The sequence below is a fragment of the Convolutriloba macropyga genome, chromosome 10 (assembly GCF_964194025.1).
Source record: "Convolutriloba macropyga chromosome 10, txConMacr16.3, whole genome shotgun sequence".
Taxonomy (NCBI): Eukaryota; Metazoa; Xenacoelomorpha; order Acoela; family Convolutidae; genus Convolutriloba; species Convolutriloba macropyga.
The window spans coordinates 14,992,182-15,007,088 of record NC_134477.1 but is presented as its reverse complement, the minus strand read 5'-3'; the positions used below and the strand labels follow the sequence as shown (position 1 = coordinate 15,007,088).

The 14,907-nt window shown below is 35.2% G+C and overlaps 1 protein-coding gene across 1 annotated transcript in view; it reads right to left on the bottom strand.

The window, feature by feature from the left end:
- Positions 1-14,907, bottom strand: part of LOC142347933 (uncharacterized) — a 181,061-nt gene that overhangs the window by 112,292 nt on the left and 53,862 nt on the right. Inside the window, exons 28-41 of the mRNA XM_075399098.1 lie at positions 13,878-13,990; positions 13,449-13,622; positions 12,888-13,062; positions 12,363-12,446; positions 11,256-11,431; positions 10,405-10,523; positions 9,772-9,871; positions 9,289-9,451; positions 8,607-8,707; positions 4,710-4,861; positions 4,084-4,291; positions 1,718-1,796; positions 927-1,333; positions 207-347 (exon numbers count right to left, since the gene is read on the bottom strand). Coding sequence (XP_075255213.1) covers positions 207-347; positions 927-1,333; positions 1,718-1,796; positions 4,084-4,291; positions 4,710-4,861; positions 8,607-8,707; positions 9,289-9,451; positions 9,772-9,871; positions 10,405-10,523; positions 11,256-11,431; positions 12,363-12,446; positions 12,888-13,062; positions 13,449-13,622; positions 13,878-13,990 — 2,192 coding nt within the window. The remainder of the gene's footprint in view (positions 1-206; positions 348-926; positions 1,334-1,717; positions 1,797-4,083; positions 4,292-4,709; positions 4,862-8,606; positions 8,708-9,288; positions 9,452-9,771; positions 9,872-10,404; positions 10,524-11,255; positions 11,432-12,362; positions 12,447-12,887; positions 13,063-13,448; positions 13,623-13,877; positions 13,991-14,907) is intronic.

Here is a 14,907-nt window from a genome sequence, read left to right as displayed (position 1 = left end):
TGGCGAAAAACATATTAATATAGTAAATGGCGAATGACACCGAATAAAGCAAATGGGCAAACTTTGTACTCAACGGAGAATTTCAAAGCCAGGGGCATAATTGCTCAAATTGGAATTAACCATAGATAATTAATGAGCATATTAGTTTTTAATCTAAAAGTAAAATTGTTTCTCAAAAAAATGTAAAATTAAAAAATTATACTTACAATTGCCTTCAAATCTCCCCCATCTGCAATTTCGGGTGTCTTTTCATTGCCTTCAGTGTCTTCGGCAGTCAAGCTAACTGTGACAGAGTTGAAAGATCCCCTCACAATAATCTCAACTCCCACTGTTGTGTAGTTCTTGTCCTAAACCAAACAGTACTCGCATTTTAGCCTTTTGTTTACAAAAAGTTTTATAGTAAAAATATTAGTCTAGCGTTTGACTGTTACATAAAGCGCTAACCATTTCTCAGTATTTTTTAAATTAATTGGTCACTTTTGCTTCAAATGCCCTTTTTTGGCCGTAAGATTCTTGATTTGAAGACGTTTACTAGACATTTTCGTAGCGCAACTTAAATAGAGATTTCTTAAGCATCCATGAACAAAGCTGAAGCACTGAAGCATTCATGAACAAAACATTTTTTCTAGATTGATTTTGAAGTTTGAGTCAAGTTCGATCATAAACAAATATTTTTAATGCATATGTAGTATCAAGCTTTATAATAGGGTATTAAAAAACGCTTCAAAAAAGATCATATACAGCTGCATACTGCATTATTGTAGTAGTACAAATCAACTTAAAAAAAGTGAATAACTGAATTCTACCCAGTTGTAAATTATATAAATTAATGTGAAAGATGTGGTGTTGGTTTTTAATTTCGCTACAAATTTGTTTAACAGAAGGATTATAATTTTATTTTACTTGTTTCAAAAAACAACACTAACCTCGTTATTGAAAAGCTCATATGAACCACCAGCTTGAGTGTCTTCTGAAATGTTCAGCAACTTTCTCAGCCTTCCCATTCGGGTTGTGTTTCCGTACTCGCAAATATGTTCAGGTGAGGTTGAGGACGAGGTCGATGTTGAGGACGAAGTCGAGGTCGATGTCGAGGTTGAGGTCGAGGTTGAAGTCGAAGTTGATGTGGAGGTCGAAGTCGAGGTCGAAGAGGAGGTCGAGGACGAGGTTGATGTGCTTGTGGAGGTAGTAGTGCTGGTTGATGTTGGTGGCATTGACTTGATACAGCTGAAAGCTCCAAATGAGACATCGATTTGAGCTTCGCCGACAATGGTTGTGAAGAGAGAAATGTTTCGTGATTCACCGTACATCAGGTCAAACAGAGGCTTCTGGTCAACTGAAACAAAAAGCATTACTTTAACAACCAAGTTATTTCAGTTTCTAAAATATTAGGCAACTTTAAAAAATTTAACCCAATAAATTACGATACTTAAGTTCGCAATAGGTTACGTTGGTCAAGTGAAAAGTTGCAACGAAATGTAATTCTAGTATTCTAGTATCATAAAGTAAAAGTTCGGAGGTAAACTCTTGTTTTTTTTAAACCTGATTCTATAATAAATTTTATAAATTGTACCCTAATTAAGAAAAGGAAAAACGAATCTCCATCCCAAAATCCACCCAAACTCAAACAAAAAACTGCCTTGGAAATCAGAAAATTCGCGTATGGTTATGGAAAAATTAGGGATGCGTGTTAATCATAACATATTTAGGATATAAGTACCTGGATCGATAATTGGGAGCTCAATAAGAATGTACATGACAGGCAGGTCATTTTCATCATACAAGTCCACGCTGTACTCCTGAAAAGAAAACAGAAATTGTTAGTTTTAACTTTCTTAATTTGTTTAATTTGTTTATCTCACTTGAAGCTATGAATTGACATTTGCTCTATCAAAATTGTTTATTAGTGTTTTTAATTTTTACTGGTTAGACTGGTTGTAATGTAACCATTTTGTTTTTGATCTATTCCACATGCAGACTTAATTTTTTGATTAAAAAATCTGACTCTTCAACGACTATAACCAAGAGATTGGTAGAAAACAGTTGCTGACACGCGGGCAGGTTGCCGGAATAGGTGCAAAATAAGGACTTGCGTGCCGTAAAATTCAGAAAAAAAAACGGATACAGAAATTATTTGAAAAGTTACTGCTCAAAAGCTTCAAAACATTTAACTCAAAAGGGTGCAAATAGTTCCCACAATGGAAAAGTTATATCCCTTGATGTCCCGGATATCAGTCACAGACCATTGACACTCAACGATACTCCATTTCGAGGTACCAATTTGAATCACGCAACAACAAGAAAGCAAGCGTGAAAAAAGTCAAGCAAAAGATTGTTCTAAACAATAAAAGTAGCAGAAGAGCAGTGAAATAGCGGCATGAGAAGAACATAATCCGACTATCGTCGGAAAAATTGCTCTCGAATGACAGGCGGCGCAATTTAATTCAGGGGCTGTAGCCTTCAAAAATTTTACTTTAAGGATGCGAAAACAGCAGTCGACGGAAGGCTTCGAACCCCCACCTCTGAGTCCGATTCCGTAAAACCCGACGGAGGTGTAAACTACTCGGCTGTCAGGGACTTCCCATCGAGTTTCTAACAATCGATTTTGTTTGAATAGCAAAATTTATTTCGGAGTGAGAGCAATCGAAATCACTCGAATATCATAAATAAATGCGTAAAAAAGTCACTTGAGAAGCCAAAGATTATTCTACCAGAAAATCACAAAACGGTCAAGCAAAAAATTTGCATAAAAAGACACAAACGTTTACAATAACTGCTTCACATTCGAGAGCAATGAATCAACAAAATTGCTCTTTTAAAGTTTGCGGCTGGAAAAAAAATTAAAAAAAAAGAGCGTCAGAGGACGATAGAAAAAAACAACGAGCACATCAATATAGCTATGCTCAACTCATAGCTTCGTATCTATAATTAGAGAATTATTTCGAATTCATCTTCTAAAACAGAACAATATCAGGAAAAGCACAATTGGCATACAGCATTTGCTCTGATGAACTCCGAAAAAATAATCATAATGAATCAATGACCGCGGTCCATAGCTTAATTTCCTTAAATTTGACTTGGCATTAAAATTTTGAAGAGCCTCAATAATAAGTTCAAATGTACTGCCGCGTAACGTTAGTCAGAAGTCAAATATTGATTTGTGCAGAACTGAACGCGTGCATCAAATTAACACCAACTCCCAAACAACGCGTAAAGACTATGTGACGCGGTTAATAGAGAAAAAAACCCTTAGATAGAGAGTTAAGTTCACAATCTGTAAAAGAGATCAACAGCAACCTTGCCAATTTATTGAACTGCGATTTATTTTTAATTAGAAGCAAGAAAAAAGCAAAAACCAAACCAAAAACTAACTATTTTCATAAGACTTTACATTCAAAATATTTACAACTTTTCCTTCAGTTTATGGAAATTAAGATCATCAGAAAAATTTTTTAACAAAAATTGCGTGATTTGCAATTAAGCTCAAAAATTGAATAATTTCACGATGAAAAATTACTATAACAAACAGGTACCAACTTTTTCATAAACTGAATTGGTTCACAAGTCAACTAAATCAACTAAACTACAAAATTTGTTGATCATAGGAAACATTTGCGAGTCACTCAAAATTAGGGGTTAGTCAATTGTATAGCAAAAAGAATAAAAATATGCCCCAAATTTGAAAAAAAACTTTTTATAGAAATTTTTAGTGATGACAAAGACTGACTCGAAAAGTTTGAACTGACTCGAAAAGTTTGAACAACAAAGAATTGCAGTTGTTTTTAGCATTTGTAGGGGTTCAAGAGGATGAAAAATTGCATGACAAAAAGTGCATCGTATGAGAAAAATGCATCTTCAGAAAAAAATACGTTTTAAGCAAACTTAACCATTTATTTACAATTTTTTCTCAACACGTAAACTTTGGTATTTCATTTCACAGTTTTACAGTTATTCATTGATTTCCTACTTTCTTCAAGGCAACTTAAATATGCAAAGATGTGAATTTTTGGCAAGCTGCCAAGAAACTCTACGGGAAAACTCCTACCATTGAAAGTACCTGTCAATTGAACAACTTCGATTTCGTACCTTGCATTGTTGCTTCAAGGTTTCCGCATCACCTGCTCCACTGAGGTCTGGCTCGACAGCCATGTCCAACACACTCTTGTAAATCATAGTGCCAGGGTTGGCAGGGTCCATAGCCAGACAGAAGATGCCTCCACCCTCTGACAGCTGGACTGTGACCACAAACGAGATGGAAGTCGATTCTACAACTGCTGAGTCGGTCACGTCGAAGCTGAAAACAAGCAAAACTTTTCATTTTTTTTAAAAAAAGAAACAACTAATAATTTACCACAAAACGAAGTAATAATAATAATGGTCGAGAAGTTGAAAAAGAGCGAAAAAATATTTTTGTAGAAATTATTAGGGTGGGGGGGGGGGGGGGGGTCAAAAGGGTGCAATTACTGTCACAAAGGACCAGAATTTGATTCATAGTAACATCTTTTATCGTCTAAAATCTGCGTTTTGTTTTCAAGCTTTCGCGAAGAAACTGCGAATGAAAAAAAAATATTCATTCGGTTCTTGATTTTCTTTCTACGCTAGTCCTTTCTTAAACCTGACATTATTTTAAACCATTTTTACGTAACACGATTTATGTGATAGCTTTTAAACTATCTTCTCACTAAAACCCGATTTCATAAAAGTGTAGTTACTTCAAGTTCATGACAATGGTTGTGAGGTCAGCCTCGGCAACAGAGCTCATGTCAACATCCAAAGTGATGGAATCGGTGGTTTTGTCAATCGGAATAAGAGGCTCACTTCCAGCAGTGTACGAGTCTTCAGTTCCGGATGATTTCACCACCACCTAAAAAAAACGAACTTTCATATGTCTAGATGAACTTGAACCACGCACGTGTGAGTTTTATAAAGTCAGATATCATCAGTACCAGACTCGATAATGTCAGATTTTTCTATATAACTGCCAAATTTCAAACCTGCAATTTCGTGTTTAAAGCAAGGTTTACGTCATTTTGAATATCTATATTTCGATATTCTAACATTGATCTTGAACAAATATTAAAAAAAAGCAAACTATTCAGCTTTCATATTCTTGTTATAAGATCATGAGAAACTTTTTGAAGACCAATTAGAAGGTCAACTCAACCGGACATGAACAATTTTGAATGTCAGTACTTTATTCATAACTAACGCAAAGGTCTTGTACCGAGTGTCAATAATTTCCCAGTTCTTAAACCACATAGAATCATCAATACAGGTACTTCAATTTGATGGTTGAATGTGTTGATAATTGTTCCGACCCCTCTCTGAGGAGGGAGGAACTATATACTCAAATGGGATTTTTTTTGTTTAGTCAATTTTTGCCGATCGATATATTCATCGTACAGAGTTGAGACTGGTATCATTAGAAAGCTCGTCCAGCGTAGAATATGGAATTAAAAAGATTTTTTCAATTTTCGCTTTTTATAGGGAGTTATCGACCGTTAAGGTTTTGTGAAAATTAGACGTAATTCACCAGTTATTATTCAAATTTTTGACCAAATTTTCGTCAATTTTGACCAAATTTTCGTCATTTTTGCTAAAATATGTTAAAATTGTTAACTGTAGTGTTATTCATTTCATCGCTAAAGACAGAGGAGGGTTGCTGAACTGTTGGATCCGAGTTTTTTGGCTAGCATTTATGCCAAATTTTTAAAAATCAGCATTTTTTCGTCGAAAAATGGCTTTTTTAGACCACTTTTTAAATTTGCTGTAGATAGACTCCTTTAAACTGTGGCCATATTCGTCTTAAGCTCAAAAAGAGCTAGTTGTACTCCCGCTGGCTATAAGAATCTACTAAAATTACAATTTTGCCGTTTTTTTGCAAATTTAATTTCGATATTTATGCCAAATGCATTATTTATTTTTGACAAACTTAAAAATTTTATATAGAATTAATATAATTCGCAACCATTTCAACAATTAAGTGTTTTTCGTAGACGTGCATCATAACTTTGATCTCACCATAAACCCTTACAGTAAAAAAATGGGTTTTATTTGGGCAGAGCACTTTTCTTCTGAACATTTCGGCTTTTGTAGTTTTTCAGTTTTTCTATGTTACTTTAACTTGCGGGACGTAGACACCTAAAACCTGCGTACGAATCCTTCGTGAGCTCAGAGAGAGCTAAATGTACTCTCACTGGCTTTAAGAACTTCTGGAACTATAATGTTGCCAGTTTTTGGAAAAAAAAACTCGATTATTATACAAAATGCATTATTTATTTTCGATATATTGGAAAACTTTGGTTAAAAACTGATGTATTGAACGAGTAAGTGTTTTCGTTGACGCGCAGCAAAATCTGAGTTGATCTTCATCTCAGCATGGTATCCATCTCTCCGTATCATAAATAATTTTAGATTTTAATGGTGCGCGACCTTTTTTCAAAAAATTTCCGCTATATAAAGGTTTTATACGTAAATTACGGACAAGAAGTTCGAATCAGGAATATTAATGACAGATACTAATTACAATAAACGAGAACCAACGAGATAAAAATTTGGTTTAGAATTAAGCTCCTGGTTTTTATGGCTCTGACCATTTGTTTTCGTAAAAATTTTATGAACTTCTTGCGTTTTGTTTTCATTTCATATGATTTTCGTAGTTCAATAACTTAGTGTCCCCAATCAGACATCCAGTTAATTTTTAGATGTCATAAAAGAACCTAGACATTTTTTAGTTGTTGTCTAATGTCTGTTATGACTTTGAATATATTTTTTTGAGAAAATGTCGGTGACTTTTCGAACTTTGCCACTTTTTTTTCTTTTTTCTCTCAACTTCGGAGGCAGTCTCAGTAAAAATAGGCAAAAACCGACTTCCTCTAATTTTTATATTAATGTCGGTAACAATTTTATATTCAACAAAGGGCTTCTTTATTTTGGTACTTTATTTTGCGTTTTCAATTTTTCTTTTATTTTTCATCATAATTGCATATTTTATGAGTTCATTTTGTTTCCTTGTCATATTATCACATTATTGACAAGCCCAATTGAAGGAAAACATCGTAGGGAAATTGCACAACGTTGGCAAATGAGTATCTGGATATGTTAATTGTTTTTGTTGAATAGTTTATAATTTTTCGGCTGATAAACAATTATCTCGCAAAACTTTGTGCAGTTTTGATTTTGCCTAAGTTTGTCTTTATTTTCGTTGTTGTACGCCATATACTCGATAACGACAGATCATAACTTCTTCCCTAAGACGTATAACTCAACGTAGTAAAAATTTTAGTTTTTAGCTGTCTCAATCACTTTTGTTGATTCAAAAATTTTTTTTGCGCTTTTTTATACGTTGTAACTGATTGCTTCGACCATTTATTTTCATAACAAATTTTGGAGATTTCCATACTGTTCAATTTTTGGGGTTTTTGTTGTCATGTCTTAGTAGTCATTTAATGAGAAAGGCTCGTGGATGTTAAGATGAAAGGAAAATGATAATTTACAGTTCTTGCAGGCAACATCTTTATAATTATGGTGCCATGAACAGTGTCATGTCGTAAAAGTGTTCGAAGTTTTGGCTTCTTTATGAACTTGTTTTTGTGGGCTCTTGACTTAGTCTCATTATTAACGGGCCCAAATTGCTTCCTGAGGTATTGAAACTTAATCCTTTTTTTTGTTCTAATCCTAAGTCTGTTGTGACTTTTGAAAATATTTGTTTCAAAAAAAAGTTTGGGTTTTTGAGCTTCGTCTTTTTTAAAGTTTTCGCTCGATTTGTAGCTGAGTATCTGTCATCACAGGTCACAACCAGCTTAAAATGAGCTAAAAATTATAACAGATCTAGCTTCAAACATTTGTTTCTCGGCTTTGTTACTACTGTTACTACGAGATTCCATAAAATGTTAGATTTTTATTTGTGTACCTTTCAAAGGATTTTTGGTTTCTTTTTAAAAAATAACAATAATTGTTGATCCCATTGGCTTTGAAATTTTGCGCAATCTAGCATTGGATAATGATTCGTCTCAATTGCTTCCTATGTAGATATAAATCAACATTTTAGTGGTTTCAGTTGATATCTAATGACATTAATAACTAAAATTAATTATATTCAAAAATGGAAAAGTATTTTTGTGTGAACTTTGCCCCTATCTGCTCTTTTTGTCGACCTGTTAACCAGTCGCATTTGGACAGGTTCCACATTTCTTCTAATGGAGTATAAAGCATAAAATGTATTTTTTTGATTTTTATCTGGTTCGAGTTTAATTTTGTTATGACTTTTTTTAATTTTAGATTTGGTTATTATATTTTATCATAGATTTTTTATAGTTTTGGTCGTAAATAAGGTTTGTTATCTGATTTTTGTTTTTGTCCTTTCTAGTAGTCCTCTTATCAATAATTTCCATCGGCCCTCTAACGTGGCATCGTGTTTCCGTATCTCATTGGTTGTTTATTGAACCATTTGTATGTTTATGAAAGTTTTCTATCTCTTCATCATTTGGTAGCCAGTTTAGTCAAGAATGTGGATGAGCGGGGTCAGAACATTATGTGCGTACGCACATTACCGAGCCTCCTTGTTTAGGTGATTTCAACTTAAATGACCGAAAAAGAGCGTTTCTTACATCAATGCTGGTTCTCATCTTGTCAAACTCAGTCAAGTCCAGAGATGTGTATTGATTGGCACCAGTCAGGTCAATTTCTTCACACACTTCAAGACCACATCCTAGAACACACAAACACTCAAAAAATAATAGCAGTAATCAACAGTTTAGTTGGACAATAGAGGAAAAATTGAAAAGTTGTATGTAGCAAATGTGCAAAATTACGCACTTCATTTCATGAACCTTTTAAACAATAGTTTAGACTTTTCGATCTGATAATCATAATCACGCTATCCACTTAATATTCTTTAAAAATTTTTTGACACAATTGCAAACCCAATCGGAGGTCCGAAAGGATGAGCCGCAAGTTGCCCAAAAAGTAGGTTGGGCAACTTGCAGCTATGAAGACCCTCACTACGGGCAAAGGAAAAAACTGTCCATAAGCACCCAGATAATGTCGAGAATCAAAGACGATGAAATAAAATGCGGTATTAGCTGAATTATGACTTCGTCAAAAATTTGATCTGTTCTGTTTCAGCCCCCAGCGTAGTAGAACTATAACTGTTGGACAATCAGGCCCCGTCAGGTGATATTTTGTACATAATAACTTGCTATATAACAACACCTAATTTGTGAGTGTGAGTCATAAAAAAACACCGAAAAATCGAATAGATCCAAAAATGTAATGAGGAATTTTTCTTGCCTTTGATGTCGATGGCGACCTTGAGGTCTTCCTGGAACTCTCCGTCCACTTCTACAGGTAGAAGAACAATGACCAAGTCACTCACAGGCAGGTATGCATCCGAGAATGATACCTCAACAACTCCTGTGTCAGGGTTCACGTCCAGAGTGATCGCATTCTCCGCCTAATAAACACAATATTGAAATAAAAAGTGAATAAATTTTTACCGAAACTATCTTTTCATTTTAGTATTTGGAACATAAGGTCAGATTTGATCATCTCATAAACAGCACAGTTAACGTCAAACAAGATAGCCTTCTTGCCGAGTAAATCGTGGGCCTCTTTTCACGGATATATTTTGTTTCTGTGCTTTTATAAATAGAACATAACCCAAGTCTAGTTGTGTGTTATTAAAAACGATCAGTCAATCAAAAATCAAGAATCTATAATAGAGAAATGATCATTTCTATTCACATAAAGCCACCTTTGGTTCACATAACTTACAGGGTTGGCCGGGTCTACGGGTTCATTGGGGTCAGCCTGTTGGAATGTGACGTCATTTCCATCGTCAGAAACAACAACTTCGTAGAAACTGTCTCCGAACCTAAAAAGAAAACGCCCAGTTTTGAAAAAGTGCAGAACTTTCAGTTTACTATTATCGCGTCTAATAAGTTGTTTAAAGTGTAATAATTTAATACAGATAAAGTTCAAATGTAGCTAAGCTCCCCCCATTATTTTCGACTTGCAAGCGCTCGAGCAAGGCGAAATCATCGTGCAATATTTGAGCTCGTTAACTACGTGAGAGACCCGTAAAGCGTATACAACCATGGTATCAAGTAGGCAGTAACAGAATCCCTATCAAAATTCACCAGGGACCACCAAAAGTCACCGAGATTCAAAAAAAGTTTGGGCGAATCACAATCTCAGAAACACTACCAAGTTTTTTTCACCAGTATCGAGACGATATGTACCACATGCATGATCTTGGCACTCATGACACAGTTTTGAACATCTTGTCAAAATCTTGAAACGTCAAGATTTTTTACATAAATTCAGTTCAGATCTTATCAAGATAGGACAATAGAATCTCTTAACACTTGACTTGAAAAAATAGTTAAGATTGTAAAGAGAACTCACTGAACAAAACTCCTGAGTTTGACTTGATCGGGAACTTCTTCATCAGGATCAGTGGACACCAGTTTGACGTAGAGTGTATTCACAAGGTTGTTTCCATCCAGTTCAACTTCAATCTCCACCTAAAAATGTAAAAACGATACAGAAACTGAAAACGTTAGCGTCTTATATAAGCGACCTACAATATTTGGATCTATTCTGTTGAGGGTGTGAAAAATAAGCTCACTAAGGTGGGGGAAGGGGGCAAAACAGAATAGATCCCAATATTTCTATGCGCTGAAACTTTGTTACAACGTTAAATATTGGTTACATGACTCTACTTGAAGTCGGTGAGAACTTCTGGTGTTTATCAGGAACCAAGTAGCGGTTCGAGATGAAAAATCAGAATTCCGAAGAAACTTCTGTAGAGTCACGTAGCCTTGCTTAAAACACGCAACTTGCAAGTTTAAAATGCCGAAAGATCATGCAAGTCAACTTCCGGCTATGCATATAGAAACCTCTGGTTTTTTATTCTCTGTCACTGCAGACTTTCGGCATTTTTAAAGTTGCGCGTGTGTGTTTTAATAGTACATACGCATGCCTGAAATACTGATGAAAGGATCATCACTACCGATGACTTTTTTCACAAATTTGGATAAAATGACCCAAAATTGGGTCACGAAAGAGTGTTTTGAAATTTGCTAGTGAACCCTTTGCAGCACAATACTTAAAATGTAAATATGCTACAAATGAATCGAAAAATTAGCAAATTATTCAGACATTCGTTGTTAAAATAATTAAGGAATATTTACGCATATTTTTGAAAACGGTTTTCAATATTTTTTTAGTTTATCTAATTTTCTAATATTATTTACATAGTCTTCTCCGTCCAAATTGGGCAAATCGCTCGGGTTGACTGCGACAGGTGGGACAGTGGTCTCTCCAAAGCCAGCTCTCTCTTCTTGGAACCTGACTGAGGTCTTGAGGTTTGAGACATCATTCACCTTGACTGATTCAGGGTACAAGTGGTACTCATCCTCACACACTTTGGCTAAAAAAATAACCAAAAAACTGAAGAAAGTATAGTTCGATATTACAAATTTTTTTACAGATCACGAATGCAGCAAACAAAATTTACTTCATCTGATATGTATGAATTCATCTACGAGCCATATTACGGCTCCAAAAACACTATGGAATTTTTGAAATTTTTTCCTTGGATGATCAACGCTTTAAAATTTCAGCTAGAAAAAAAAGACTCCAAAATGAGCTAGAAAAAGAAGACTCCATAAATCTAAATACAAAAATTTTCAAAAAAGTACTAGACGGTTCATATTCCAAAGATTTTCTTCGCTGATATTTTTCGAGATCTTGTCATTTGATCTTTCATATGTTTAGGCATATGAAAGATCAAATGGCATATCAAAGATCAACTTTTCTACAAAATATGGGAAAGTTGCAATATCATATGACACAGATTCGCTACAATTTCTCTTCCAAAAGTTTATCGAAGCACGAACATAACCGACTACCGTCGGAAAATGCCCCGTAATGATAAACGAAGGTTGTCTCTGGTTGTAGCCGGATTAAGCGTGGGGAGGCAAGCCTCAAATCAGGAGGCAAAAACCGCCTGAGTGGGAAATGTGGCTGCCAAGAATCGTTCAACGGTTTCGCTGAACCGTCCACTCAGAGCTTATTAAAGAATGGAGAACTGCTCCGTGACTTAACGCCCTCGAGTGTTCCAGTTTATCAAGACTCTTTTGAGGGAAATTCAAATCATTCAAGCGAGCGAGAGACATTTCTAGAAGAAAACGATCGCGCAAAAATAATACAAAAAAGTCAAACATGTTCAAAAGAAATGACCCCATTTTTGCTCCAATGCAACTAAAATCTTAATTCCAGACAGCAGCTTATTCCAAAACTTTTTGCCTATACTGAAAAACTATCCAATATATATATATATATATATGTAATTTTGGTACCTTTTTCAGGTGTTGTAGTGGTTGGACTTGTAGATGTTGATGTTGAAGTTGAAGTCGATGTTGTTGATGTAGTGCTAATCGTAGCTGAAATGGAAATTTTTGATACAAGTGAAGTGCTGACGTCTCAACAAATAGACCTACAAAATATGGAATCCGATTAGACCAAAAATTAAAGCACTGAAACTTTATGCGTTCAATTAATCTAAATTCGACATAGCCTAATTCTAGATGTTCAACTGTAACGCGCGTGGTCATGCTGCGCAGGCCATGGCCATGACTCAGCGGGTCGTGGTATATGTTATGAATTTATTTCACCCAAATTTTAGATTAGTTAACCCAACATGATTTTTTTCTCTCTCGTTTTCGTCGAATTAGTCTTTATCGACTTTTAATAGGGTATTTAACCATTATCACTATAAAAACACACAAGCATTGATTTCTTTTCAAAGCGAAAACAAAAAATGTGTTCACGGTGAGAAAAAGAACATCTCATGAAATGGGAAAAGATTTCTTGAAATGACTTACTTTCGTAGCAGACGATGACTTCGACCACGAGGATGTCGACCAGTTTGGAGCAGTTCTCTTTCATCTCTGGAGTAGGCTCAAACGGGTCCGCTCTCAACTTCAAGTTGATAATTTCCTCAACTGAAGCTGGGAAAATGACGTCTTCGGGTGTGTTGTCTCGCACGCGATACAGTTTCTGAACAAAAAAAAGATACAATTTGTATAAGACTCAGAAGAGAAGAATGAACTAAATATTTTTGTTCACAACCATTTGGCAGCGCAGTTTGAGATGAACGCAGATTCTGGAAATTCAAATTTTTGGTAATTCAATTTCAATTTTTTGGTATATCAACGACGGAAATGTTATATCTTGGACAAGCCAAGAAAGACGCCAGAAGTTAAGTGTGACGTAGTTATCAGCTGTTAGTAATCACCTAACATCAGTTTCACCTCCTTTTGCTGACAACCGATCAGCATTTTTAAACTGAACGACAATAGAACTCTTTTTTTTATTCTGTTCTGAAGTTTCCTTTAAAATCTGAATCACAGAGTACATACATAGCGGTCAACATGAGAACTTACTAGGGGTGTCTGGTCGAAATTGACCTCTCCGCCTCCTGAGCCTACGATTGCTTCGCTTCCATCCACAGCAATTGAGAAGGTCACTCCATCCTCTCCCACTTTCTCATACGTCACAACAAAAGTGAAGTCAGTCGCAGAGGGAGCAGTCACTGTCAGTTGGGCCACGGTGTCAGTCTAAAAACAAACAAACAAATAAGATAAATAGAAGATACAATGGTCGCCATATTCTTGCAATCACTCAAAGGTTCCATGATGAAGCCCGGGTGTTACGTAGAGATTTTATATTATATTATGATATTTCTCTTTTAAACAATCTTTAAAAAATTTAATTTTTTAATTCATGCACAAATTCGTTACTTAATGTATTTAATTGATCTTCCTAAATTTCTAAAATAATAGTAGAAGCAGGAGAAGTCCAAATTTACTCACCGGAACATTAGCGTTAGACAGATCGATAGAGACGTCACTGTCCTCTGGACCAGAACAGACTACATCGCCAGTCACACTTTCGTCCATCTCTCCAATGTCAGAGCACGGTTCCGCTAAAACCACTTACTATCATAGTTTATTGCATGTATTCTTCTAGGCAAACATTGAATATTCTTTAAAGCTGTAGTAGATCATATAGTAGCAACTTCAAAGGGTTTGTGTAAAAAAAAACAAAACGATCTAATAATATAAGGTGTGGCAGATGAATATGGTTTGGTTTCCTGTTTTTGTTCATTTGCCTGCATATTTTAACCATGCCAGATCTCTGCGCAGCCATTTTCTACAATATCAGATTTTCCTATATACAATTCCTCATTTCAAATTTGTGAGCTCAGTTTTAGGCATATGCTACGTGACTCGGATGACGACTTCGAGAAAGTCTGTCTTTGACACGGAATCACTATACGGTTCTCGATCAATACCAGATATTTTCAGAACCTTCATCAGAATCACGTAACCAACCAATACAAACAAATCAATGAAATTAAAGACAAAACCGTTCGTGTGGTCTCATTAAAGGCCGTATCAAGGTCTGAATGGGAAGGTCTCAAGGCCGTATCAAGAGAGTCCAATTTACTCCCCAATGATTGTGGAATTTTTATCGTGTAAGACCTGACAAATTTCTGACAAAACCATCTTGCTAATAGCTTGTAAGGGGATGCATCTTCTTATCAGATCTGATAAGACGTTTATCATATCTTATACGATAAAAATTCCTCTTATAAGATCTTACACGATAAAAATTCCTCTTATAAGATCTTACACGATAAAAATTCCTCTTATAAGATCTTACACGATAAAAATTCCGTCTTATCAGATCTTACACGATAAAAATTTCCTCTGATATAAATTCCTGAAGTATGATATAATCTTCATATTAAAGACAATTCAGAGTTGCTCTCAAGCAGTAGCCAAAAAACTACAGCATACAACACTTAAGTGTCAGAGCAACAAAGAGAAAAATATCTTA